Source organism: Lithobates pipiens, unplaced genomic scaffold (assembly GCF_037356315.1).
Source record: "Lithobates pipiens isolate NorthernLeopardFrog02 unplaced genomic scaffold, aLitPip1_a1.2 Scaffold_1, whole genome shotgun sequence".
NCBI lineage: Eukaryota > Metazoa > Chordata > Amphibia > Anura > Ranidae > Lithobates > Lithobates pipiens.
The window spans coordinates 154463957-154489287 of NW_027507685.1; the positions used below are offsets into that span (position 1 = coordinate 154463957).

The 25331-nt window shown below is 47.2% G+C and overlaps 1 protein-coding gene across 3 annotated transcripts in view; it reads left to right on the forward strand.

Moving 5' to 3' along the window:
- The window catches only part of SH2D3C (SH2 domain containing 3C), a 145738-nt gene that overhangs the window by 51758 nt on the left and 68649 nt on the right, over window positions 1-25331 (forward strand). For 2 of the 3 annotated variants that reach the window (XM_077478722.1, XM_077478721.1), the window contains exon 2: window positions 108-693. In XM_077478722.1, the coding sequence (XP_077334848.1) occupies window positions 284-693 (410 nt within the window). In that variant the 5' untranslated portion in view covers window positions 108-283. Of the gene's footprint in view, window positions 1-107; window positions 694-21169; window positions 21293-25331 lie in introns of those variants that run through there. The other variant, XM_077478723.1, reaches the window with a different exon arrangement.

The following is a 25331-nucleotide window of genomic DNA, read 5'->3' on the forward strand; positions in this document are numbered from 1 at the left end:
TCTAGGGGAACCTGGGCTTTTGTACACGGTGATGTTTTTTTAAACCTAATGCAAAGAACATTTGTAAAGCTACCCCTATAACTCAAATGTTGTTATGTCGTTTACAGAACTATTTAAATTAAGTGTGTTTGGAAGCCTGAGTAACCTTCCACGAGCTTTCCGTAGACGGGAATCTCAAGATACAAATCTGAGCAGTAATGCCAGCTTCAACAACATTTTGGAGACGACTCAGGATGACCTCACCTCCATACCCAGGAGTCCTTCCTATGCTCGGTCTAGTGACATGTACAGCCATATGGGAACAATGCCTAGATCCAACAAGAGAACCAAATCCAAGAAAGAGAAAAGCAAGAACGTGCCTTCTGCCATGTTGTCACAATCAGCAAATGACCTATTAGATGACGAATCCAATGAAATTATAGTGGTTCCATCTGTGATGTCAGCCAAGAGAGCAATAACAAAATCAAAGAGTTCAAACCTGAGCGCAACCAATGTAAACAATGGTGAGAACGATCACAAGGTGGATAATTTAAAACCTGACCCAACTGAAAGCCCAAATAATCCTAACTCAAAAACTCTTGTTGGTGACAACCACAAACCAAACTACGTTGAGGCAGATAATCCTGGAAAACCAAGTCAAGAGTTGGTTGAGAAGAACATGCAAGAACAAAACACAGTGAACTCTGACGAAAGGTAAAATGCTGAAGTCTAAATCGTTATTATTATGCATATAACCAGGGCTTTTTTCAGGTGGAACTTGGTGGAACTGAGTTCCACCACCTCTGGCTCAGACCCTTTGGTGCCAGTGTCTTGTCAAATAACGTCCTCCATCGGATAGTGTCCGCTGCGTACTGCGCATGCGCAGTACACAGCAACACAGATTCCGAAAATTGCCGAGGATGAACGGCGCCTGCGCCGTGAGTCCAGGTTCTAGCCCCACTATCCAAGTGGACCTAGAGTAGGAATAAAAAAGAGCCGAGCACAGCGAGGTCGAGCCCGAAGCGTGGCGAGTGAAGCTCGCCCGCGAGGGGCCCTCTAAAATTCACAACCCTATGTCCGCTTGGATGGTGGGGCTACCTCCTCCACTCACGGCGCAGGCGCCGTTCAGCTTCGGATATTTTCCGAAGGTTCATCTGCTCCGTACTGCGCATGCGCAGTACGGAGCGGACACTATTTGATGGCCGGACACTATACGGCAGAACACCGGCTCACCACAATCATTTGTAAACACAGAAGTCCGGTTTCTCTGTTTACAAGTGACGGCTCTGCACTCTGTGTGTAACCCCCCTGAACGCTCCACTCTGTAATGCAATCCTGGTATTTAATGGGTGTTTGTGGGGGGAGGGGTTTAGGGGGGTTGTGGTTGAGTTTCAGCACCTATTGTTTAAGAAAAAAAGCCCTGCTTTTTATAACAAAAGTAAAAATCACCTTTAAAGGAAAGTCTTTATAATATTTGTAGCTGTACAAGACATGCTACATCGGTCACAAACTTCCCTGCACAGTTGTACACTTCTCTTCTAACGAATTTCCTGATCAACCACAGAGCCCATAGTTGCCCCATCTACCTCTGACATCATTCTGCTAATCATTGTATAACTGACAGTTAAGTTTTCACACCCCCAATGTCCTCTCTTCTGTTCTCCAGGGTGTGCCATACCATACCATATCATGTCATTTTGCTGTCTGACAATTACATAATGGAAAAAAAGGTGAAGTTGAGTGGGGGTTAAGGTGTGCACTGGGAAATTTACACTTCTAGGTCCCCACAGCTCTCATTGGTTCCTCCTGCTGACCTCATTACAGGAGTTAGCAATGACCTGGAGGTCAGTAGGTGGAACCAACGTGAGTGGGACCCAGAGGTGTGAATTTTGCCGTTTCAATTTCTCTCATTGGTTCCTCCTGCTGACCTCCAGGTCATTGCCAACTCATGTAATGGGGTCAGCAGGAGGAACCAGTGGGAGCTGCTGGGGATACAGGAGATTGACCCTCCTGGAAGTGTGGGTCTTCCAGAAGCCTTCAGATGGAGATTTCCACTGAACAGAGAAGCATTCTAGCAGCACCGACAGTAGGAAAGGTAAGTATTCCCTTACTTTTACAAGGACACTTTTATTTCATGACAGGGTCACATTAAAGAAAACCTGTACTGAGACAAATACAGAGGCTGTTGTTGCTGTCCACCCTCTGAAAATGTCTGGCTTTCTAGTGTCATTAATTTTGGAGTATTGAACAGGAACACGCAAGCAAGTAGTGAAGCTGAAGGAACATTAGAACTCCTGATCTGCATACTACTTCCAGGACAGTGAATTGAAACAAATGGAACAAGTATGGTACTCTATAGATCTATAGAAATGTGGGACTTTTCATGGTACTCGAAAATATATAGACTAGCATATCCTGGTAAGGGCTTGTGCAGTCTCAACGTGTTTCACAGAACAGTCCACTTCTTCAGGAGGTAAGTTGTGGCTGTATGGTACATCAACATAATACATTGTTATAATCTGTACCGCATCACCTCCAAAATATCATCTGTGACAGTATCACAATTAACATGAAGTGTCAATCCAGATTGCTTGAATTCCAGTTAAAATCTTCTGCTTTGTACAACCACAAAGGCCAACCCAGCACCAATGTATTTAGAACAGTGGAAGCTGGTATTAGGGGCCTTTCACATTAATACGTTTTTGCTTCATTTTTACCTCACTAAGAACGCAAGAAAAATTAAATAATAATACTTCTCTTTAAGGGTGAAATTACACCAGAATGTGGTGCTAGAAAACCACGTTTTGTGCGCGTTTCCCGCAACACACTCAAAACGCACTGCATTTATTATCTGTCAGTGTTACCGTAACGATACCCCAATTGCAGGTTGAAAATGCAGTATGTTTGCCTGCACCATATCTCACGGTTTTACATGATTTCGTTGCTGTTTGTTTTTTAAAGTATTGCATGCACTACCTTTTGTGTGGTCCAGCACTAAGTCAGCCCATTCAACTGAATGTGCTGAAATCGCATTGTTCCCTGCATAGCCATAGCATGGGAATTGCAACAGGAACACACAGCACGTTCCTATACGATTCATGGTGTAAACCACCCCTTAATCCTATGGGATGCTTCACACCACTGCTCTGCAGGTGTGGTACGTTTTAAAAAGTCTTGAATGCTGTATCTTTGGTGCGCTTTTCAAAAGCGCAACATAAACGCAGCTCACTATTAACATGGATGGAAAACACAAAAACATTTCTTTGCATTTATGGTGCATTTTTTGAGTAAAGATGCATGCTGGGAGTAAGGCAACCAGAAAATGCACTGGAAACACTTTAAAAACGTAAATGTGTTTTTAGTGCGTTTTCAATGGAGTAATGTGAAAGCACCCTAATTCCTTACACTACAGCAGATATTAAAGAGGGATTTCACTGTAAAAAAAAAAATCTTAAAAGCCAGCAGCTACAAATACTGCAGCTGCTGACTTTTAATAAATTGACACTCACCTGTCCCAGAATCCAACAATGTTGGCAGCCGAGGCTGATCGTTTGCTCGGCTCTCGGCTGCTGCCACCACCATTCTAGGTGAGGGAATCAGGAAGTGAAGCGTTGCGGATTCACTTCCCGGTTCTCTACTGCGCGAGTCGCGCAGCGCAATAGGAATGCTCGGTGCTGTCTCTGGGACCCGTGGGTGTCCCGGCAGACAGCACGCCGGGACAGGAAGAGTCTGTGCCCGGAAGTGGGTGCAAATACCTGTCTTAAACAGGTATCTGCACCCCCCTACCCCCTGAAAGGTACCAACTGTGACACCGGAGGGGGGGGGGGTTTCCGATGAGCGGAAGTTCCACTTTAGGATGGAACCCTGCTTTAAGGACAGTCCCAGTAAAGGCACTAAACTTCTCCAAGGATATGTGTCATCAGCAACAATCCATAACATTCAGCCCAAGTGTACCCAATATACTCACCTATAATGCATGAGCGAGGTGAAAAAAAAAGCATCCTCTGTGTTTTCTCACCAACTTAAGAACTCTATAGTCTGCAATAAGGATGAGCTCAGGCGTGTTCGCATGTACCACGTGCAGAGCCCATCAGAAAGTGTGCGCAGAGCTACGCTAATCACAGGCAGTGAGACATTGCCCCGATGCGCAGCTGCAGAGATCGGGAAATGTCTCACTGCCTGTGATTATTGCAGCGCTGTGACAACTTCCTTGTGGGCTCTGCACGTGGACCATGCGAACACGCCTGAGCTTATTCCTAGTCTTCAAATGTCCCCACATTCATCTATTGTACAATTCCCAGTGTTATCAGATGGTATACATTGGCTATATAAACAGTATATACTCTATTTATCTCAGTACCTGTATAGTCCAATCAAAAGAAGGTATACTCACATGTTAACACCACCTCATATATGCTCAGACTCCGGACACACATTAGGGTGTGCCCAGACACACCCGGCACACCCCGCGGGCATGCCTATGGCTCATAGTGAGTAGGGATCAGCTCATATCATGGGCTGCTGTGTCATAAAAGTCACAAAACACACAAGTGGAAATATACAATATCTCACAAAAATTAGTACAACCCTCACATTTTTGTAAATATTTTATTCTATCTTTTCATGTGACAATGACACTGACAATGACACTTGACAATGACACTTTGCTACAATGTAAGTAGTGAGTGTACAGCTTGTATAACAGTGTAAATTTGCTGTCCCCTCAAAATAACTCAACACACATCCATTAATGTCTAAACCGCTGGCAACAAAAGTGAGTGAGTGGGGGTATCAATACCTATGCAAGCAATCTGCCTGTCAATTTCTCAAAAACACAACCCGGTGGCTGCAGCTCCCCCCCGGATTGTATATGGTATGCCAGATTGGTATACCAATCTGCATTGCAAAACATTCAGTGGAGTAGAGAGGAGACATGCAGGGTCTAAAAATAATCACACAGGGGACGCTTTGTCCCCTGGGGTGAAGAAAAAAGTTAAAGCGGAGTTCCTCCCAAAAAGGAACTTCCATTTTAGGTTCCCCCTGACATGGCACATTTGACATGTCATTTGGGGGGGGGGGGGGGGCGATACACTCTTTTTAGAAGCACTCAGCTCCCACTTCCTCCTGGGGCTCTGCGGCGCCGGCAGGAAGTTCACCTATTCCCCCTCCCTCCCTGCAATCTTCTGGGACACATTACAGGTTCCAGAAGATTGGCCGGCCAATCACAGCATGCATCGCAGCTCATGCATGTGCAGTATGTGCCCAGCTGTGAAGCCACAGCCGTGCGCCCACAGTAAGAATGTTGGCACCGTGGAAAGGAGGGGGAGAGGAACACCGCTTTAAGTAACAAAAAATAATAATTTTTATTTGCAAAAAAAATAAAGTTACACCCAAGCACATAAAATCCCCCCCACCCCCAAAAAAATGTTGAGGCCCCCCCACCCTTGAGGGTAAATGCATAAACACGCAAACGCACCTGCATGTAAATGCACAACTGTAAATGCATGCGTCGGGGCGCCTACACATGAAAACGTTGATTGCGATACACATGATTGCGATGTTACATATCACCACGCATGCCAGAGTGAGAGCAATAATTCAAACGCAAGACCTCCTCTGTACCACTAAACTGATACCTATAGGGGCCTTTTGAAGCGTCGCCTATAGAAAATATAGGGTACTGAAGTTTGTCGCCATTTCACAGGCACACATAAATTTAAGGTTTGGCACATTGGGTATCTATTTACTCAGTGCGACCTCATCTTTTGTATTTTATTGCGTTTGTTTGCCCTAAAATAAACGTTGGTGTGTTGTTTGTTTGTTTTTTAAGGAAATTTTGCGTTTCCTAGACCTTCGCAGTAATATTGTGTGACATAAAAAAAAATTGCAACTACCGCTATTTTATTCTCTAGGGTGTCTGCTTTCAGAAAATATATATTTGTTGGTTTTGTGTACTCCTCAGGCCTAAATTAATTTTTTTAAACATGTGCAAAAAAAAAAAAATGCAAAAATGGCTCTGGAAGTGAAAGGGTTAAAGCTTGCTTTCACATTGTTTTTCTCTCGTAATTCTAATAAAAGCTCACAATGTGTTACATAGCAGAGGGCTGTATTGGCCCTTGATAATTTGCATATAAAAGCACATTTCAGTCTATTGTTCCCCTGATCTGCACATCCCTATCTTTACATTGTGTGCTGTTAGGCTTGCAGTGCTTATGCAGATGGGCTTTTGAACTGCCAAGCTTCAGCCTTGACCGAAACATAACATGACTATCTAAGTGACAGTACATGTACAGTGCGGGCACAATGCCCATTCAGCACTGGCGGTATAGCTCTATAGTAGAGCCTTGTAGAAGAAAATATGCTGTTTAAAGCAACCCTTTCCTTTATTAATGTATACAGAAAATGCTACTAAATATGAACTACAACCCCAATTCCAAAAAACTTGGGACGCAGTGTGAAATCTATATAAAAACAATTTGCAAATCTCATAAACCAGAGATCTGCCATTCATTTCAAAATGATCTGATTCCTTTCTTAAATGGTACATTTTCTCAGATTAACCATTTCAGCCCCGGAAAATTTATTTTTTTGCGATACGGCACTGCATTACTTTAACTGACAATTGAGCGGCCGTGTGACACTATACCCAAATAAAAATGTATGTCCTTTTCTCCCCACAAATAGAGCTTTCTGTTGGTGGTATTTGATCACCTCTGCGTTTTTTTGCGCTATAAACAAAAAAAATCTGACAATTTTGAAAAAAAAAAAAAAATTTCTATAATACATATCCAATAAAAAAAAAATGTAAAAAAATCAAATTTCTTCATCAATTTTTATTCTGCTACATATTTTTGGTAAAAAAAAAAAATAGAGCACACCCTATATTGAACCCTATTAGAGCCTCTGGCTCTAATCGGTGCTTCAAAAAAACACCCCCTCCGCATTGGAATCCATGCGCCGGTGTCCTGAAAGGGGCCAGACGCATGGATAGGGGAGGCTGCGATGGAGGGGGGGGGGGTGCTGCCCGTGCACCCGTAATCGACAGGCTGCCCCTTGGAGTTACCCTTTCAATTTAAAAAGTTCCCTGCAGCCAACATAGATGTAAGCACAGTCAGACCACTGATATAAAAAATAATTGTTTTAACTATCACACATCTGATTGTAAGGAGGGTGACAACAATTTTCAAAGAAAGTAATCCTACAGACTCTGTGTTACTACCCCACCTCCTGCCTGCACTTTTCAACAAGAATAAATAATGCATCTTTCATCTGACATGTGCAAACTAAAACCGGACATAGATGGATCGAATCTCAGCAGGTTCAGTGGAGACCAATCAAGATTCGAGCTATCTATGGACAGGCTGGTTGTACTGAAGTTGATCCATCGATTGACGTCATTACAACCAGCCTGTCTGATTATTTTTCAGGCTATAGCTGCCAGCAGTGATCATTGTGTTCTGCAGGAGGGATTTCCAGCAGAACACAATAGCACTGCAGGAGGGATTCCCCCAACAACACTGAATGTGCTGATGGGGAGAATGAAGCGATTTTCTTTTCTTCCAACCTTGGTGGAAGGAAAGAAAATTCTATAATCTATGGCTTGTTTTAGTCAGAGTGTAATTTCAGGGAAAAATCAGGGAGCCCGTGTCCTATCATATACAGTCCCCCATTGGATAGTGTCCACTGTGTACTGCGCATGCGCAGTACACCGCACACACACATTCCGAAAATACCCGAAGATGAACGGCGCCTGCGCCGTGAGTCCAGGTTATATCCCCACCATCCAAATGGACATAGAGTTGGAATATAAAAGAGCCGAGCGCAGCGAGGCCGAGATAGCTTGAGCCGAGAGGGCCACTCGCCCGCGAAGGGGCCCTCTAATTTTCACAACCCTATGTCCGCTTGGATGGTGGGGCTACCACCTCCACTCACGGCGCAGGCGCCGTTCATCTTCTGAGATTTTCCGAAGCTTCTTCTGCCCCATACTGCGCATGCGCAGTACGGGGTGGACACTATATGATGGCAGGACACTATCTGCCAGAACACCGGTCCAGAGCAAAGATGAGCCACCTATCCCGGAGTGGGTGAACATAGACAGGAAATGTAGGAAAGAGGCTGTGAAGTGACCAGCAACACTTAGTTTACAATACAGGGTAAAATAGTGGAAACCTATGTGTGTGAGTCCAACCTATGTGTGTGAGTCCAACCTATATGTGTGAGTCCAACCTATGTGTGTGAGTCCAACCTATGTGTGTGAGTCCAACCTATGTGTGTGAGTCCAACCTATGTGTGTGTGTGAGTCCAACCTATGTGTGTGTGTGAGTCCAACCTATGTGTGTGTGTGAGTCCAACCTATGTGTGTGTGTGAGTCCAACCTATGTGTGTGAGTCCAACCTATATGTGTGAGTCCAACCTATGTGTGTGAGTCCAACCTATGTGTGTGAGTCCAACCTATGTGTGTGAGTCCAACCTATGTGTGTGAGTCCAACCTATGTGTGTGAGTCCAACCTATGTGTGCGAGTCCAACCTATGTGTGTGTGCGAGTCCAACCTATGTGTGTGTGTGAGTCCAACCTATGTGTGTGTGTGAGTCCAACCTATGTGTGTGAGTTCAACCTATGTGTGTGAGTCCAACCTATGTGTGTGTGTCCAACCTATGTGTGTGTGTGAGTCCAACCTATGTGTGTGTGTGAGTCCAACCTATGTGTGTGTGTGAGTCCAACCTATGTGTGTGAGTCCAACCTATGTGTGTGAGTCCAACCTATGTGTGTGTGAGTCCAACCTATGTGTGTGTGAGTCCAACCTATGTGTGTGTGAGTCCAACCTATGTGTGTGTGAGTCCAACCTATGTGTGTGTGAGTCCAACCTATGTGTGTGTGAGTCCAACCTATGTGTGCGAGTCTAACCCATGTGTGTGAGTCCAACCTATGTGTGTGTGAGTCCAACCTATGTGTGTGTGAGTCCAACCTATGTGTGCGAGTCTAACCCATGTGTGTGAGTCTAACCCATGTGTGTGAGTCTAACCCATGTGTGTGAGTCCAACCTATGTGTGTGCTTTAGCAAACTGAATGTCATCCAGTCATGGTTTAGATCTTTTTTGAAGGGTTAGTTCACTTTTTCAGAAAAAAAAAATGGAAAAAAGTGGACTTACACCCTACACTCTGACCACCCCCTGTTCCCTGCTGTACTTACCTCCGTGGATGATGACATTTCAGTGCCCATGCAGATGGTGCAACAGTCCATGGATTTGAAATCCCAGCTCTTCTCCATCTTCTCCTTGCAGCACTTCCTTCCAGGATGGATCAGTGGGATACTCTGTGCCTGCTCTGACCAATCAGAATCACTCTGGGCCCTTCCAGAAACCACGCAGAAAGAAGGGTTAGAAGAGTCTGAGATTTCAAATACACAAACCGCTATACTGGCTGTGTGGGCACTCACATCTCATCACCCACGGTGGTGAGTTCATCAGGAACCAAGGAAGGGTGAGGAGAGTGTACTGTGTTATGCCGCGTACATACGATCAAACAAGCGGGTGGAAAAGTCCGGCAAACTCAAGTCCGCCAAACAATCCCCCCGTGTGTAGGCTCCGGCATACTTTTTTGACCCGAAAGTACGGCGGACTTAGAATGCCGTGTTGCACTCCAATCTTCCCGCCGGACTCGCATTTCGGCGGACAATCCGGCCGTGTGTATGCCAATCTGCCGTACTTTTGAAATGAGCGGACTTTTCCCGCCCAGAGAAAAGTCCGCTCATTTTGAGCGGGTCTCCAGGTAGGCGGGGCCCGCGAAGGAGACGTCGCTGGCCCCGCCGCCTGGTATGGACTTAAAGGGGAACCCTAACGCCGAAAAAAATCGGCGTGGGGGTCCCCCACCAAGTCCACAACAGACCCTTGTCCGAGCACGCTACCCGGCCGGCCAGGAAAGGGGGGGTGAGCGAGCGCCCCCCCCTCCTGAGCCGCACCAGGCCGCGTGCCCTCAACATGGGGGGTGCCTTGGGGAAGGGGGGGCCGCGCGGCCCCCCACCCCAAAGCACCTTGTCCCCATGTTGATGAGGACAAGGGCCTCTTCCCGACAACCCTGGCCGTTGGTTGTCGGGGTCTGCGGGCGGGGGGCTTATCGGAACCCGGGAGCCCCCTTTAATCAGGGGGCCCCCGGATACCGGCCCCCCACCCTATGTGAATGAGTATGGGGTACAATGTACCCCTACCCATTCACCTGTAAAATAAAAGTACAAAAAAAACACAACACACGAGATAAAATACTTTATTGCACAGCTCCGGGGGTCTTCCGTCTTCGGGGGTCTTCTCGCCGGACCCTTCCGTTCTTCTTCTTCTTCTTCTCCAGGAGATGTTGACTCGACGATCTCTCCGGCCGCAATGCCAGGGACGCGCTGCGCTGCCACTTATATAGGGACAAGGGGCGGTGTCACATGGGTTTATGTCACATGGGTTGGTGTCACATGGTGACCCCGCCCCCTTACGATGTCACAGTCCCGGAGGATGCTGGGACTGTCGCCATGTGACATCAACCGATGTGACCAACCCATGTGACATAAACCCATGTGACACCGCCCCTTGTCCCTGTATAAGTGGCAGCGCAGCGCGTCCCTGGCATTGCGGCCGGAGAGATCGTCGAGTCAACATCTCCTGGAGAAGAAGAAGAAGAAGAACGGAAGGCGGCGGCGACAGAAGACCGGGCCACTGCCTGTAAAAGAGCTATAAGAAGGCACGGTGGCCCGGCAGAAGAACCGAAGAGGGGGACAAGACCCCCGAAGTCGGAAGAAGAGGCCGGCGGCGAGGAAGAAAGCCGGACTCCTCCGCTAGCAAAAGAGCTACAAGAAGATAGCGGAGGAGTCCGGCGAGAAGACCCCCGAAGACGGAAGACCCCCGGAGCTGTGCAATAAAGTATTTTATCTCGTGTGTTGTGTTTTTTTTGTACTTTTATTTTACAGGTGAATGTGTAGGGGTACATTGTACCCCATACTCATTCACATAGGGTGGGGGGCCGGTATCCGGGGGCCCCCTGATTAAAGGGGGCTCCCGGATTCCGATAAGTCCCCCGCCCGCAGACCCCGACAACCAACGGCCAGGGTTGTTGGGAAGAGGCCCTTGTCCTCATCAACATGGGGACAAGGTGCTTTGGGGTGGGGGGGCGCGCAGCCCCCCCTTCCCCAAGGCACCCCCCATGTTGAGGGCACGCAGCCTGGTATGGCTCAGGAGGGGGGGCGCTCGCTCGCCCCCCCCTTTCCTGGCCGGCTGGGTAGCGTGCTCGGACAAGGGTCTGTTGTGGACTTGGGGGGGACCCCCATGCCGATTTTTTTCGGCGTTGGGGTTCCCCTTTAAGTCCATACCAGGCGGCGGGGCCAGCGACGTCTCCTTCCTGTGTGTGAGTCCAACCTATGTGTGTGAGTCCAACCTATGTGTGTGTGTGAGTCCAACCTATGTGTGTGTGTGAGTCCAACCTATGTGTGTGAGTCCAACCTATGTGTGTGAGTCCAACCTATGTGTGCGAGTCCAACCTATGTGTGCGAGTCCAACCTATGTGTGTGTGTGAGTCCAACCTATGTGTGTGTGTGAGTCCAACCTATGTGTGTGTGTGAGTCCAACCTATGTGTGTGTGTGAGTCCAACCTATGTGTGTGTGTGAGTCCAACCTATGTGTGTGTGTGAGTCCAACCTATGTGTGTGAGTTCAACCTATGTGTGTGAGTCCAACCTATGTGTGTGTGTGAGTCCAACCTATGTGTGTGTGTGAGTCCAACCTATGTGTGTGTGTGAGTCCAACCTATGTGTGTGTGTGAGTCCAACCTATGTGTGTGAGTCCAACCTATGTGTGTGAGTCCAACCTATGTGTGTGAGTCCAACCTATGTGTGTGTGAGTCCAACCTATGTGTGTGTGAGTCCAACCTATGTGTGTGTGAGTCCAACCTATGTGTGTGTGAGTCCAACCTATGTGTGTGTGAGTCCAACCTATGTGTGTGTGAGTCCAACCTATGTGTGTGTGAGTCCAACCTATGTGTGTGTGAGTCCAACCTATGTGTGTGTGAGTCCAACCTATGTGTGTGTGAGTCCAACCTATGTGTGTGAGTCCAACCTATGTGTGTGAGTCCAACCCATGTGTGTGAGTCCAACCCAGGTGTGTGAGTCTAACCCATGTGTGTGAGTCTAACCCATGTGTGTGAGTCCAACCTATGTGTGTGCTTTAGCAAACTGAATGTCATCCAGTCATGGTTTAGATCTTTTTTGAAGGGTTAGTTCACTTTTTCAGAAAAAAAAAATGGAAAAAAGTGGACTTACACCCTACACTCTGACCACCCCCTGTTCCCTGCTGTACTTACCTCCGTGGATGATGACATTTCAGTGCCCATGCAGATGGTGCAACAGTCCATGGATTTGAAATCCCAGCTCTTCTCCATCTTCTCCTTGCAGCACTTCCTTCCAGGATGGATCAGTGGGATACTCTGTACCTGCTCTGACCAATCAGAATCACTCTGGGCCCTTCCAGAAACCACGCAGAAAGAAGGGTTAGAAGAGTCTGAGATTTCAAATACACAAACCGCTATACTGGCTGTGTGGGCACTCACATCTCATCACCCACGGTGGTGAGTTCATCAGGAACCAAGGAAGGGTGAGGAGAGTGTACTGTGTTATGCCGCGTACATACAATCAAACAAGCAGGTGGAAAAGTCCGGCAAACTCAAGTCCGCCAAACAATCCCCCCGTGTGTAGGCTCCGGCATACTTTTTTGACCCGAAAGTACGGCGGACTTAGAATGCCGTGTTGCACTCCAATCTTCCCGCCAGACTCGCATTTCGGCGGACAATCTGGCCGTGTGTATGCCAGTCCGCCGTACTTTTGAAATGAGCGGACTTTTCCCGCCCAGAGAAAAGTCCGCTCATTTTGAGCGGGTCTCCAGGTAGGCGGGGCCCGCGAAGGAGACGTCGCTGGCCCCGCCGCCTGGTATGGACTTAAAGGGGAACCCCAACGCCGAAAAAAATCGGCGTGGGGGTCCCCCCCAAGTCCACAACAGACCCTTGTCCGAGCACGCTACCCGGCCGGCCAGGAAAGGGGGGGTGAGCGAGCGCCCCCCCTCCTGAGCCGCACCAGGCCGCGTGCCCTCAACATGGGGGGTGCCTTGGGGAAGGGGGGGCTGCGCGGCCCCCCACCCCAAAGCACCTTGTCCCCATGTTGATGAGGACAAGGGCCTCTTCCCGACAACCCTGGCCGTTGGTTGTCGGGGTCTGCGGGCGGGGGGCTTATCGGAACCCGGGAGCCCCCTTTAATAAGGGGGCCCCCGGATACCGGCCCCCCCACCCTATGTGAATGAGTATGGGGTACAATGTACCCCTACCCATTTACCTGTAAAATAAAAGTACAAAAAAACACAACACACGAGATAAAATACTTTATTGCACAGCTCCGGGGGTCTTACGTCTTCGGGGGTCTTCTCGCCGGACTCCTCCGCCATTTTCTTGTAGCTCTTTTGCTAGCGGAAGAGTCCGGCTTTCTTCCTCGCCGCCGGCCTCTTCTTCCGACTTCGGGGGTCTTGTCCCCCTCTTCGGGTTCTTCTGCCGGGCCACCGCGCCTTCTTATAGCTCTTTTACAGGCGGTGGCCCGGTCTTCTGTCGCCGCCGCCGCCTTCCGTTCTTCTTCTTCTTCTTCTTCTTCTCCAGGAGATGTTGACTCGACGATCTCTCCGGCCGCAATGCCAGGGACGCGCTGCGCTGCCACTTATATAGGGACAAGGGGCGGTGTCACATGGGTTTATGTCACATGGGTTGGTGTCACATGGTGACCCCGCCCCCTTACGATGTCACAGTCCCGGAGGATGCTGGGACTGTCGCCATGTGACATCAACCGATGTGACCAACCCATGTGACATAAACCCATGTGACACCGCCCCTTGTCCCTATATAAGTGGCAGCGCAGCGCGTCCCTGGCATTGTGGCCGGAGAGATCGTCGAGTCAACATCTCCTGGAGAAGAAGAAGAAGAAGAACGGAAGGCGGCAGCGACAGAAGACCGGGCCACCGCCTGTAAAAGAGCTATAAGAAGGCGCGGTGGCCCGGCAGAAGAACCGAAGAGGGGGACAAGACCCCCGAAGTCGGAAGAAGAGGCCGGCGGCGAGGAAGAAAGCCGGACTCCTCTGCTAGCAAAAGAGCTACAAGAAGATAGCGGAGGAGTCCGGCGAGAAGACCCCCGAAGACGGAAGACCCCCGGAGCTGTGCAATGAAGTATTTTATCTCGTGTGTTGTGTTTTTTTTGTACTTTTATTTTACAGGTGAATGTGTAGGGGTACATTGTACCCCATACTCATTCACATAGGGTGGGGGGCCGGTATCCGGGGGCCCCCTGATTAAAGGGGGCTCCCGGATTCCGATAAGCCCCCCGCCCGCAGACCCCGACAACCAACGGCCAGGGTTGTTGGGGAGAGGCCCTTGTCCTCATCAACATGGGGACAAGGTGCTTTGGGGTGGGGGGGGCGCGCGGCCCCCCCTTCCCCAAGGCACCCCCCATGTTGAGGGCACGCGGCCTGGTACGGCTCAGAAGGGGGGGGGCGCTCGCTCGCCCCCCCTTTCCTGGCCGGCCGGGTAGCGTGCTCGGACAAGGGTCTGTTGTGGACTTGGGGGGGACCCCCATGCCGATTTTTTTCGGCGTTGGGGTTCCCCTTTAAGTCCATACCAGGCGGCGGGGCCAGCGACGTCTCCTTCGCGGGCCCCGCCTACCTGGAGACGCGCTCGAAATGAGCGGACTTTCCTCTGCATGTGTGGGCGAGTCCGTTCATTTCAAAAGTAGGGCGGATAGTACGGCGGACTTAGTACGCTGTATTAGTCAGCTGAAAAAGAGCCGTGTGTGGGCAAGTAGCCCGTTCGGAAAGTCAGACGGACAGTCTGGCGGGAAGTCCGCCAGACTAAGTACGTTGGACATACCGCTACGTGTGTACGCGGCTTAAGTTCACCTTTATATATATATATATATATATATATGTTGAAAGGCCAGTATGGTGGCCTGTATTTATGGGAGGAGCCCGGAGGAGTAATTGATCAGCCCGTTCAGCTGTGTTCCTTATCAGCCAGCACGGTGGCCGGAATTTGGGAGGAGCCCGGAGGGGTATTTAATCAGCTCATTCTGCTGTGTTCCTTGTCGGTTCCTGTGTGCAATACTAGCTACGCCACAGATCTAGGGCCGACTATTCGAGACCGTTCGATAGAATGAGTGCAGTGTTCGTGAGTTCCGTCTTCATTGAAGTCCTGTCTTCATCCTCGTGTTACAGTCGGTTTTGCCGTCGTGAGCGTTCGTGTATTGTCTGAGGCGTGACACTCGAAAACTTGTCGGTATCGTGCAACGCATCTGGTTCGGCGGTCACGGGTAGGGCTTCGGCTCCCATTTCTCATTTCATATTATTCATGTCACTAAACTGTGATCTGTTGTTCTCACAAACCACTCACTGAAATATCACCTTCGTATTTTTTCCGATATCATTCACGCGTTCGTTACCTCTAAACATTTGTGCTCCTCGCTTCTCGAAAGAAGTCGTGGTCATCCGTTCGTGACACCATATCGAGCATTTCATTTCACAAACCCGATATACCGACCAAATCACTGGTCTCTACTGAAACGTCCGAATCGTTCGGTTCATTTCGAAATTCCCAATCAGAGGTTCTAAATTTTAATTAACCGGCTCATTTTAATCATTGCATTTCATTTCATTCTTCTCGAAAGAAGTCGTGGTCACTCATTCATGACACCACATCGAGCGTTTCATTTTTCAAACCTTCCGCATACCGACCAAATCACGGGTCCCTACGTCCGAATCGTTCGGATCATTTCGAAAATTCCCATACAGACGTCCTAAATTCTAAACTAACCGGAGAGTTTCAATCATTTCTATCATTTCTATCATTTCAATCATTTTCGATCATTTCAATCATTTCATTTCAGTCACAAGTCGCGCTCCGATTCGAATCTAGTCGCATCTCCGATGCACCGATTCGCTCCGGTGTGCCCCAGTTGTCGGCCTCATTTCAATACATGCTCCAGGGACAGAATCATTCGCAGGTTCAGCCACGGTTTTCGATTCTTGTCTTTGTCATGGCATATCATTTCGTTTCACCTATCACGCTCCGACACGAATAGTCACACCTGTGCACTAATTCGTCTCGGCGTGCCCCAGGACTGGCCTCATTTCAGTACATGCTCCAGAGACAGGGTTCACCGTTGATTCTTGAGCGCAGTCGTTGATCCCTGTCTTTGTCATGGGTATCATTTCGTTTCACCTATCACGCTCCGACACGAATAGTCACACCTGTGCACTAATTCGTCTCGGCGTGCCCCAGGACTGGCCTCATTTCAGTACATGCTCCAGAGACAGGGTTCACCGTTGATTCTTGAGCGCAGTCGTTGATCCCTGTCTTTGTCATGGGTATCATTTCGTTTCACCTATCACGCTCCGACACGAATAGTCACACCTATGTTCTAATTCGTCTCGGCGTGCCCCAGGACTGGCCTCATTTCAGTACATGCTCCAGAGTCCGTTTCGTGCTCAGTCGCAAAGTTACGGCATGGCGATTCGGGCCTCTGTCATGGCGGATTCACTCATTTCACTCATTTCACTGTCACCTCCTGCACCTCGGTTCAAACCCAGTTGTTTTACAAATTCGGGTTCTGGACGGGGGGCCATGCTCATTTGGCCTCATTTCACTAATTGCCTCATTTCAGTACATGCTCCAGAGTCCGGCTCGCTGTCAGTGGCGCCTGTGACACGACCGAGCTGCGCTTCTGCCATGGCAGGTTCTCATCAAAGGCAACATTTCATTTATGTTTGTTCATCTCATTTCATTTCATTTCAAAAAAGGAAAAAAAAGGGGGGGAAAAGGGAAGAAATAATAATAATGGAAAAAAAAAGGAAAAAAAAAAAAATATATATATCTAAAAAAAAAAAAAAACATTTCATTATGTTTGTTTGTCTCATTTCATTTTTATGTCATTTCATTTCATTTCAAAGCTCACCACTCCCATTAGGAGTCACCATTTGGCCAGTTGTCTACGACAGGTATGGAATCCTCAACTGGTTTTTGCCTTTGTGTTTACAGGTCAGTCAAGTCCAGCAGCACCCTCCATGCACTGATTCATCTAGGCATACCCCAGGTGTCTTGACCTCATTTCATTCTGTGCTCCGCAGTTCCAACTCATCAAGTTGGAACATACTAATTCTTGTCTATATCATGGCAAACATTTCATTTATTTCATTCCACATATTCATCGCTTACCAACTCAAATCACTCAAACCAGCAACGCATTAATCCGCACCCGTCTTTTCAGCCTTATGGGTATAACTCAACAATTCATATCGGATTCATTGTCATCTACTCCACGATCGTTGGGTCGGATTTATCACATAACCAAATTCATAGGATTAATTTCACACCTACATCCGGTTCATATCGGATTCATTTCGCACGCATCCAAGTACAACTCTGTACAAGCTTGTTGCTAGCACGCATCCAATCACAAACATCCTGCAGTCACCACAAGCACACCCAGGCATAACTCCCTGCAATCATGGCAGACTCACATCCAAGCATAAACTTCTTGCAATCGTTGCAAACACGCATCCAAGCATAGACTTCTTGCAATAGTTGCTAGCACACATCCTAGCATAAACTTTGCAGTTGTCGCTAGCAAGCCCCAGGCACGAACCTAGTACTATCCTTGCTGGCAGGCAGTTCTGGCTGGCTCAGTGCGTTGCTGGGTAAGGCCTGGATATCTTCCTAACGTACGTAGTATAACGGGGTGCTATATTGTAGGTGGGTTGATCCAGGGAGAAATCTGATCGCCGCTCGAGGGGTCAGGAAGGAATTTTTTCCCCTGCTGTAGCTAATTAGAGCATGCTCTGCGGGGGTTTTTTGCCTTCCTCTGGATCAGCTGTGGGGATGGCATTGGGTGTGTCGGGTTGTGCAATGTTGTTCGTCTAAATTGTTGATTTTGTCGTGGGCTGGGTGGACTTTGTCTTTTCAACCTAGCTAACTACGCATCCTAGCATAACTTCTTGCATTCGTAGCAAGCACGCATCTTGGCATAACTTATTCAGCCTTTTCAGGTCATACTGCTCATAGCCCTGTGTCCGGACGTCTGCGACACCACCGAGTCCAGCCACCACAAACACATCTCCAGTGACGTAAACTCCCTTGCTATCATTGTGAGCACACATTTAAGCGCAACACTTGCTATCACGGCTAGGCGTGCAACTTAGCGTAACTTGTGATCGTTGCAAGCATTTTGTTGGCACTCAGCCACACATCATTTTCAGCGGTACTCATTTGGCCACTTAGCCCCGATGACTACGCCACTCGCCATCCCTGACGCTCATTTCTCCCGTTGGGCAGTTGAGTTCAGCTTCCGTCCTACACCAGAGGTCGAGTTGCCACACGCAGCTGGCTTCTTCTCGTAACACGGTCAGGCTGTATCTAGCCAGCACCCGACATTTCTATCCTTACAGGACCCCGGTGAGCCGTCTGTGATGGCCCATACAGTAAGATCCCCTCTAACGGGTATCCAGAAACATCTGCCCGTAGCCAACGCTAGACGCTTGCTCATCACAACTGCCATCTTTAGGGACATGTAGAACATCCTCGCACGCCAGTTTCCCCCTTGACAAGCTGTCCCTATCAGGTCAGTTTTTCAAACACTTCACCCACACACAGGGGTATACCTAGAAGCAGCTTCAGTCTGTTTCGGGTATGCTCAGTTCTGTAATATGGTCATTCCCCAGGGTTGGTCTTTATGTCATGCATCCTCGTCTTCCCCTCCCAGATTCAGGGCCCCTGTCAGACCCTTAATCTGGATGCCACGGATCTTTCAATATCAGAGGTTCCGTACTACGTAGATCGGTATATCATGTCTATACCGTCTATCTCGCCCCTATCACCCCAGCTAGTGACAGATGTAGCGACCATCACAGGCTTCGCTGCAATTTTTGGCCACCATCAGGCAACCAGCAGTGATTATTGTAAGATAGGTCTAAATCCCTAGCAGTCATGTCCTGCCTGGGCAGGCTGGTACAGCTGTCATTATAATTCAGTTTAAAGTTGACTATACGTTGTTCCTGGCCTAGAGCAATCTCGTAGCAGATGCGCTGTCGTATTTGACTGGAGCCAATCCAGTGTCAGCCATTGTCCTTGGTCGGTCTCACCTAAACCCCGGTTTAGTACAATATCTACAAACAGCGACCAGACTCGTAAACGTCTCACTTTCTCGCAACATGCTCAAACTACCAGACAGCCTGGAGGGCCTTCAGAAATTCCGGACACACCACTCCTATGAAACCTCCAACATCAGGCGGTTACTGGCCTTTCGTCATATTGTCATACCTAGCTGCCTATCCCATAACACTGTTCGGCGATACCTAGCCGGCAGGCAACATTTCTTGTCCTTGCCGGACCCCGCAAACCTTCTTTATTCATGTCCCACGCTGGTTGAACCATGCTTCGTGAAGTCCAGGAAATCCAACCGATGGTCGGTGACAAATGCTTACCCGAACGGGTGACATCCTTAAGGGTATTCCGACCATCCTGACTATCCCCTCGTTTGTTCTCTCCCCTAGCATGGTCCTACAAGCAGCCAGGTGTTGGCCTACTACAGATACCTGTGACCTGGAAAGTTCACCTGCGGTAATCCAGCAGGCCGAGAGCTATGTAGACGCTACTTAGCCTGATACAAAGATCACTTCGTACTTCCCCTAGCGGTTTCAAAGAGCAGCAAGTAAGCTCCAGCGTAGACATCCACTTTTACATAATCGGTAACAGCGGGTCCCCAGACATGTCATTGAATAGCTAGGCAGGTAGGAGTCTGCCTGCTTTACCCAGTACAGCCACAATCCTCAGGTGGTAATAGCTCAGGCATCTGTTAACTCACTCAGTGATCTAACTCAATCGATAAAGAACAATTCCCTACCAGTATGTTTTTGCCCCCTTATTTTGTTATACTGTACGTTAGACCAGGGCACACCTTCAGGTCTATGTCAAGTGGTGAGTTATGTTAACCCTGTTTGTCATCGTTATACGTATCGGACATAGGGCTCTGAACCATAAGTTGAAAGGCCAGTATGGTGGCCTGTATTTATGGGAGGAGCCCGGAGGAGTAATTGATCAGCCCGTTCAGCTGTGTTCCTTATCAGCCAGCACGGTGGCCGGAATTTGGGAGGAGCCCGGAGGGGTATTTAATCAGCTCATTCTGCTGTGTTCCTTGTCGGTTCCTGTGTGCAATACCCACCCTCCCATCCCCTTTTTAGGGCATTTCTCAAGGCATCATACTCCTCACAGAGTACTCATTTCACTTCATTTCATGTTCATTTCATTTAATCCTCATTTCTTATCTAGGGTATGCCCCCTTATTTTGGTATACCGTACGTTAGACCAGGGCACACCTTCAGGTCTATGTCAAGTGGTGAGTTATGTTAACCCTGTTTGTCATCGTTATACGTATCGGACATAGGGCTCTGAACCATAAATATATATATATATATATATATATATATATAAAATCTTACGTTTAAGTTTTGCTTAATTGCACCCCCCCCCCTCTTTAATAATTGGCACTTTTCTGGTTTTGAGAGGTACCTGCTCCCACTTCTGGTCAGGTCGCCGTGGTGATCCAAGTGGAAGTTCAGCCCTCCCTCTTCCCCTGCAGCCTTCTGGGACATGTCACAAGTCCCAGAAGACTGTGGGACCATTCACAACGCACAGCTTGGCTCGCACATACACAGTGGGAAGCTGGCTATGAAGCCTAGACCTGAAACCATTTTAAGAATTGGTTTGGGTGAAGACTGGATCCCTGGACAGGTAAGTCTCCTTATATTAAACTTTTAATATTTTGGGGGTAGATTGGAGCTCCTCTTTAAGGGTTATTGGAATGTTCTCTATAATGAAACCTCATCTAGAGGCATTCTCGTATATAACCCTTTCATTTCTGTATCACTAGCTACGAATATTGCACTGTATATGAAGGTAATCACTAAAGAATAGTTTTTCTTTGTATGATGAGAATGGGAGGAGGCCAGGGAATGCCCAGAGCATGCTAATGACCTGGATTTCCATCACTTAGAGGAGCCATCCCCTTGTACAGTTCTGCATTCCATACAGGGCAGAGGAGGGAGGGACACTTAGGATGAGGAGGAGGGAGGTTGATGGGGTCCAGTACAGACTTCTACCAAGTTCACAAACGGTCGCTGTTCAGGAACTGAGAACTTATACTGAGACATGAACGTGGATTTCAGAGCCATGACAGATATGGGGAGGAGAGTGCACCCCTGGGGCTACTGGTAAGGAAGGCTTCTATCAGTCCTATGGGCAGAGGTGGACATTCAGGTTATCTAGTGCTTGTGGGATGGAATGCAACCATTCTTTACAACAAGATGACTCTTTCTAATAAAGATAAGATCCTGGATTCCTTCTACTTGGAATCAGTTGAGTAACACAGCAGAATATAACTAAAGCCAGTGTGTTTATGTTACAGCGGTGATGACATATTCCTGCAGGAATTCAGATTTTAGAACATCTCTCATTGGTTGGTGTAATGTAGATGTAGACCCTCTTTGTGTGAGTTTTATTCTGGGTTTATGTGCAAAAAAAAAGCGAAAGCTCAGCGAGATTTCAGCCGTTTACATGGGCTGTATATTTCTTTTATGCAGAGGCTACAAGAGCCTCTCTGGGCTTCTGGCCAACACAAGGGGGATGCAGTTCAGAAGATATGAGAAAGTACAGTACGGTAGACTACATACACAGCCAGATGAATAGCAAGCAATGATTGTTTGTGGAAATCAGGCTAAAGAGGGGTTGACTAGAGAGAAATACGTTTTAGATTTTATCATTGTAATACTGAGATATTTATACATGTTGGGATACTTTTTATTAGTGAATGCCCATATGTCTCAGTTCCTTAACTTTCGCCTTGGAAGCACCACATATCAATCGGAATTGATGACCAATCAGAATTGCTGTGATCTGTCCCTGAAGCCTTGCAGAGAAAAGAGATAGAAGAGTAGGGTGTCACTGCTCTGATCGAACCTAGCAATTGTCTGTTCGTTTCCGCTGCCAGTTTGATCAACTTTGCAGGACTGCATTGATGACTATGACCTGGTTCACACCTATGCATTTTTTTGTGCGTTTTCCGTTTTGCAGAAACACACTACAGTCCATTTAACATCGTTTCCTATGGGTCACGTTCACATCTGTGCATTTTATGGAAAGAGCAAGGGGTTTTTTTTTCTGGTTTTTGGTTCCATAGACTTCAATTAATCAAAAACGTTTATTTAAATAATGCAAAATGCACCTGGAATATGCAAACTGCAACCTGTATAGGTGTGAATCAGACCTTAAGCCATTTTTTTTTGTCAAGATGATTGGAGTAGTCATTGAATTCTGAAATGCAGGGCTGGGAAAAGGGGTGGGCAGGAAGGTCAGGTGCCCTGGGTGCAATGGAGAAAGTATGCAGAGAATAGACGCAGGGTGGTACACTCATTCTTTGGCATGCACTAGCAGTAGGGGGGGGTGGGAGGGGGGGTGCAGTTCTACAACCATGCCCTGGGTGCTGGATGAATCTATCCCAGTACTGCTGAAATGATTGCCTTTGATATTTGTTTTCTTCCAGTTAACACTGAAAATGATCGGGTTGATGAAGGTGAATTTACTTGTGTTACATCAAACAATAGTTTTAGACATTGATTGAAGTGATTCAATTGAAGGCTGATCGCGCAAGAAAAAAAAACTGTAAAAGTAAAGGTATGGCTGGCAAAACCTCAAATGTTAGCAAGGGAGTAGTAAAGAAGAGACATCTCACTGGTCCAGCAAGTAACGGCTTGACACCACAGGAGATGTTGAAAAGACTACTAGCAATTATACCATGGGCTATTTGTTACCAGCGACTGGTTTTCTAGTGTGGCATGGCTATTTAGCTTGCCATACGCTAATCGGTTATTGTTGTGATCAGCCAATTGATTCAATCATTCTAATCATTTGGACGTCTGAAACAATCGTTTCGTGCAACAGAAACTGAACATTTGCATTTATCTAATCACTTTCGATGTCAATAGCCTATTGGAAAATGCTTTAAAGTTGTTGTAAACCCTAGAAAAAAAAAAAGCCGCCGGTAAAGGCACAGTCTAAGGCTGGATTCACACCTATGCAGTTTTAGTGCTTTTTGCATACTTGCACTACAGTCCATTTACCATGGTTTCCTATGGAACACGGTCTGTAGTGCAAATCTGAAAAATGCAAAAAGCTCTAAAAATGCATATGTGTGAATCTAGCCTAACCAAAGCAATGGCACGTACTGCCATTGCTTCTGTGCGCATTGGCTGATGACATCAGCACATGGAAATACAGGGTATACCTCCTAAACTGTGCAGGTTTAGGAGATGATATTATTATTATAATACAGGATTTATATAGCTCCAACAGTTTGCACAGCGCTGTACAACATGAGGGCAGACAGTACACTTACAATACAAATCAATGCAGGAGGGATCAGAGGGCCCTGCTCATTACAGCTTACAATCTAGAAGGGAGGGTCAAGTGGAAACAAAAGTTAATAACTGTGGGGGATGAGCTGATGGGGAAAATGAAAATACAGTTGTTAGGTGTGAGTAGGGTAGGCTTCATCCAGTGTAGCTACAGGTAAGCCTAATTATAGGCTTATACGATGTGGAGAAAAGACTGCACTAAAACACAAGTAAATTGAATAAAAGTGAAAAGAGCTGCTAACACTAAAACAAACAAAGTTTAATGTGAATAGTGAAACAACAGTGTAACGCTAATATACACAGCAAAGTGATATAATACACATGTCTATATGCAACACGTATACAAAGAAAACAAATTGTGAATGAGAAACAATAATAAATATGCCAAAACACAATAGGTGTACAAACCGAAAATGGAATAATAGTCCACAAAATTGTGAAAGGGAAGGGCTCTTCCTGTTAAGGTGACACCAAACCAATGGGGACAGGAAACAGATTGTCTGTAGTCACTCTCAGCCACACTTCGAAGGTAAATAAATTAATACTCTTACCGAATGGGATGGACACACATGTCATACGACAGTGGGTCAGGAAGGCTCCTATGAGGTCTGGATCAGATGCCGTACACAGATGTTGGTCAAGCTGATCCGATGCGGGGTCCCAGACTCTCGGTCCTAAGGCTCTATGGACACAGAAATGAATGTCGCCCCGAGCAGCTCCTCATGGACTCCAGGTAGCAGCACCCCATAGATCTGGGACAGCGTGCGTTCCACAGACCGAGTATACTAAAACCCAGTATACTCGGTCTGTGGAACGCACGCTGTCCCAGACCTACGGATTTTCTTTGCAATTGTCCCTGGCATGAGTTGTAGTGCTATTTTTAAACTTGTGATTGACAAATAAAACTTTATTGGATTTACACTATGAGTGTCAAGCTTTCCCATCCATTCATATGTGGACATCCCATGATCTAATGCAGTGCAGAGGAGTCTCTTCCACTGAATACTGAGACCAAAGGCAGATTTGTCTACATACGATTTACCCCTGTAGGGGTGCTGCTCCCTGGAGTCCATGAGGAGCTGCTCGGGGCGACATTCATTTCTGTGTCCATGGAGCCTCAGGCTGGATTCACACCTATGCATTTTTAGTGCTTTTTGCATTTTGCAGATTTGCAATACAGTCCATTTATCATGGTTTCCTATGGAACACATTCTGTAGTGCAAATCTGCAAAATGCAAAAAGCACTAAAAATGCATATGTGTGAATCCAGTCTCAGGACAGAGAGTCAGGGACCCCGCTTCGGATCAGCTTGACCAACATCTGTGTACGGCACCTGATCCAGACCTCCTAGGATCTTGAGCCTTTCTGACTCACTGTCGTACATGTGTGTCCATCCCATTTGGTAAGACTATTTATTTACTTACCTTTGAAGTGTGGCTGAGAGTGACTACAGACAATCTGTTCCTGCCCCCACTGGTTTGGTGTCACCTTAACGGGAAGAGCCCTTTCCTTTCACAATTTTATGGACTATTATTCTGTGTTCGATTTGTACAGCTATTGTGTTTTGGTGTATTCATTATTGTTTCTCATTCACAATTTGTTTTCTTTGTATACATGTTGCATATAGACATGTGTATTATTTCACTTCACTGTGTATATTAGCGCTCAACTATTGTTTCACTAATTATAGGCTTATCCGTAGTAAAAAGTGGTTGTAAAGGATATTACAACAACTTTAAGGCTCTATTCACACTAAGGCTGGATTCACACCTATGCATTTTTTTTTTTTGCTTTTTGCATTTTGCAGATTTGCACTACAGCCCATTTACCATGGTTTCCT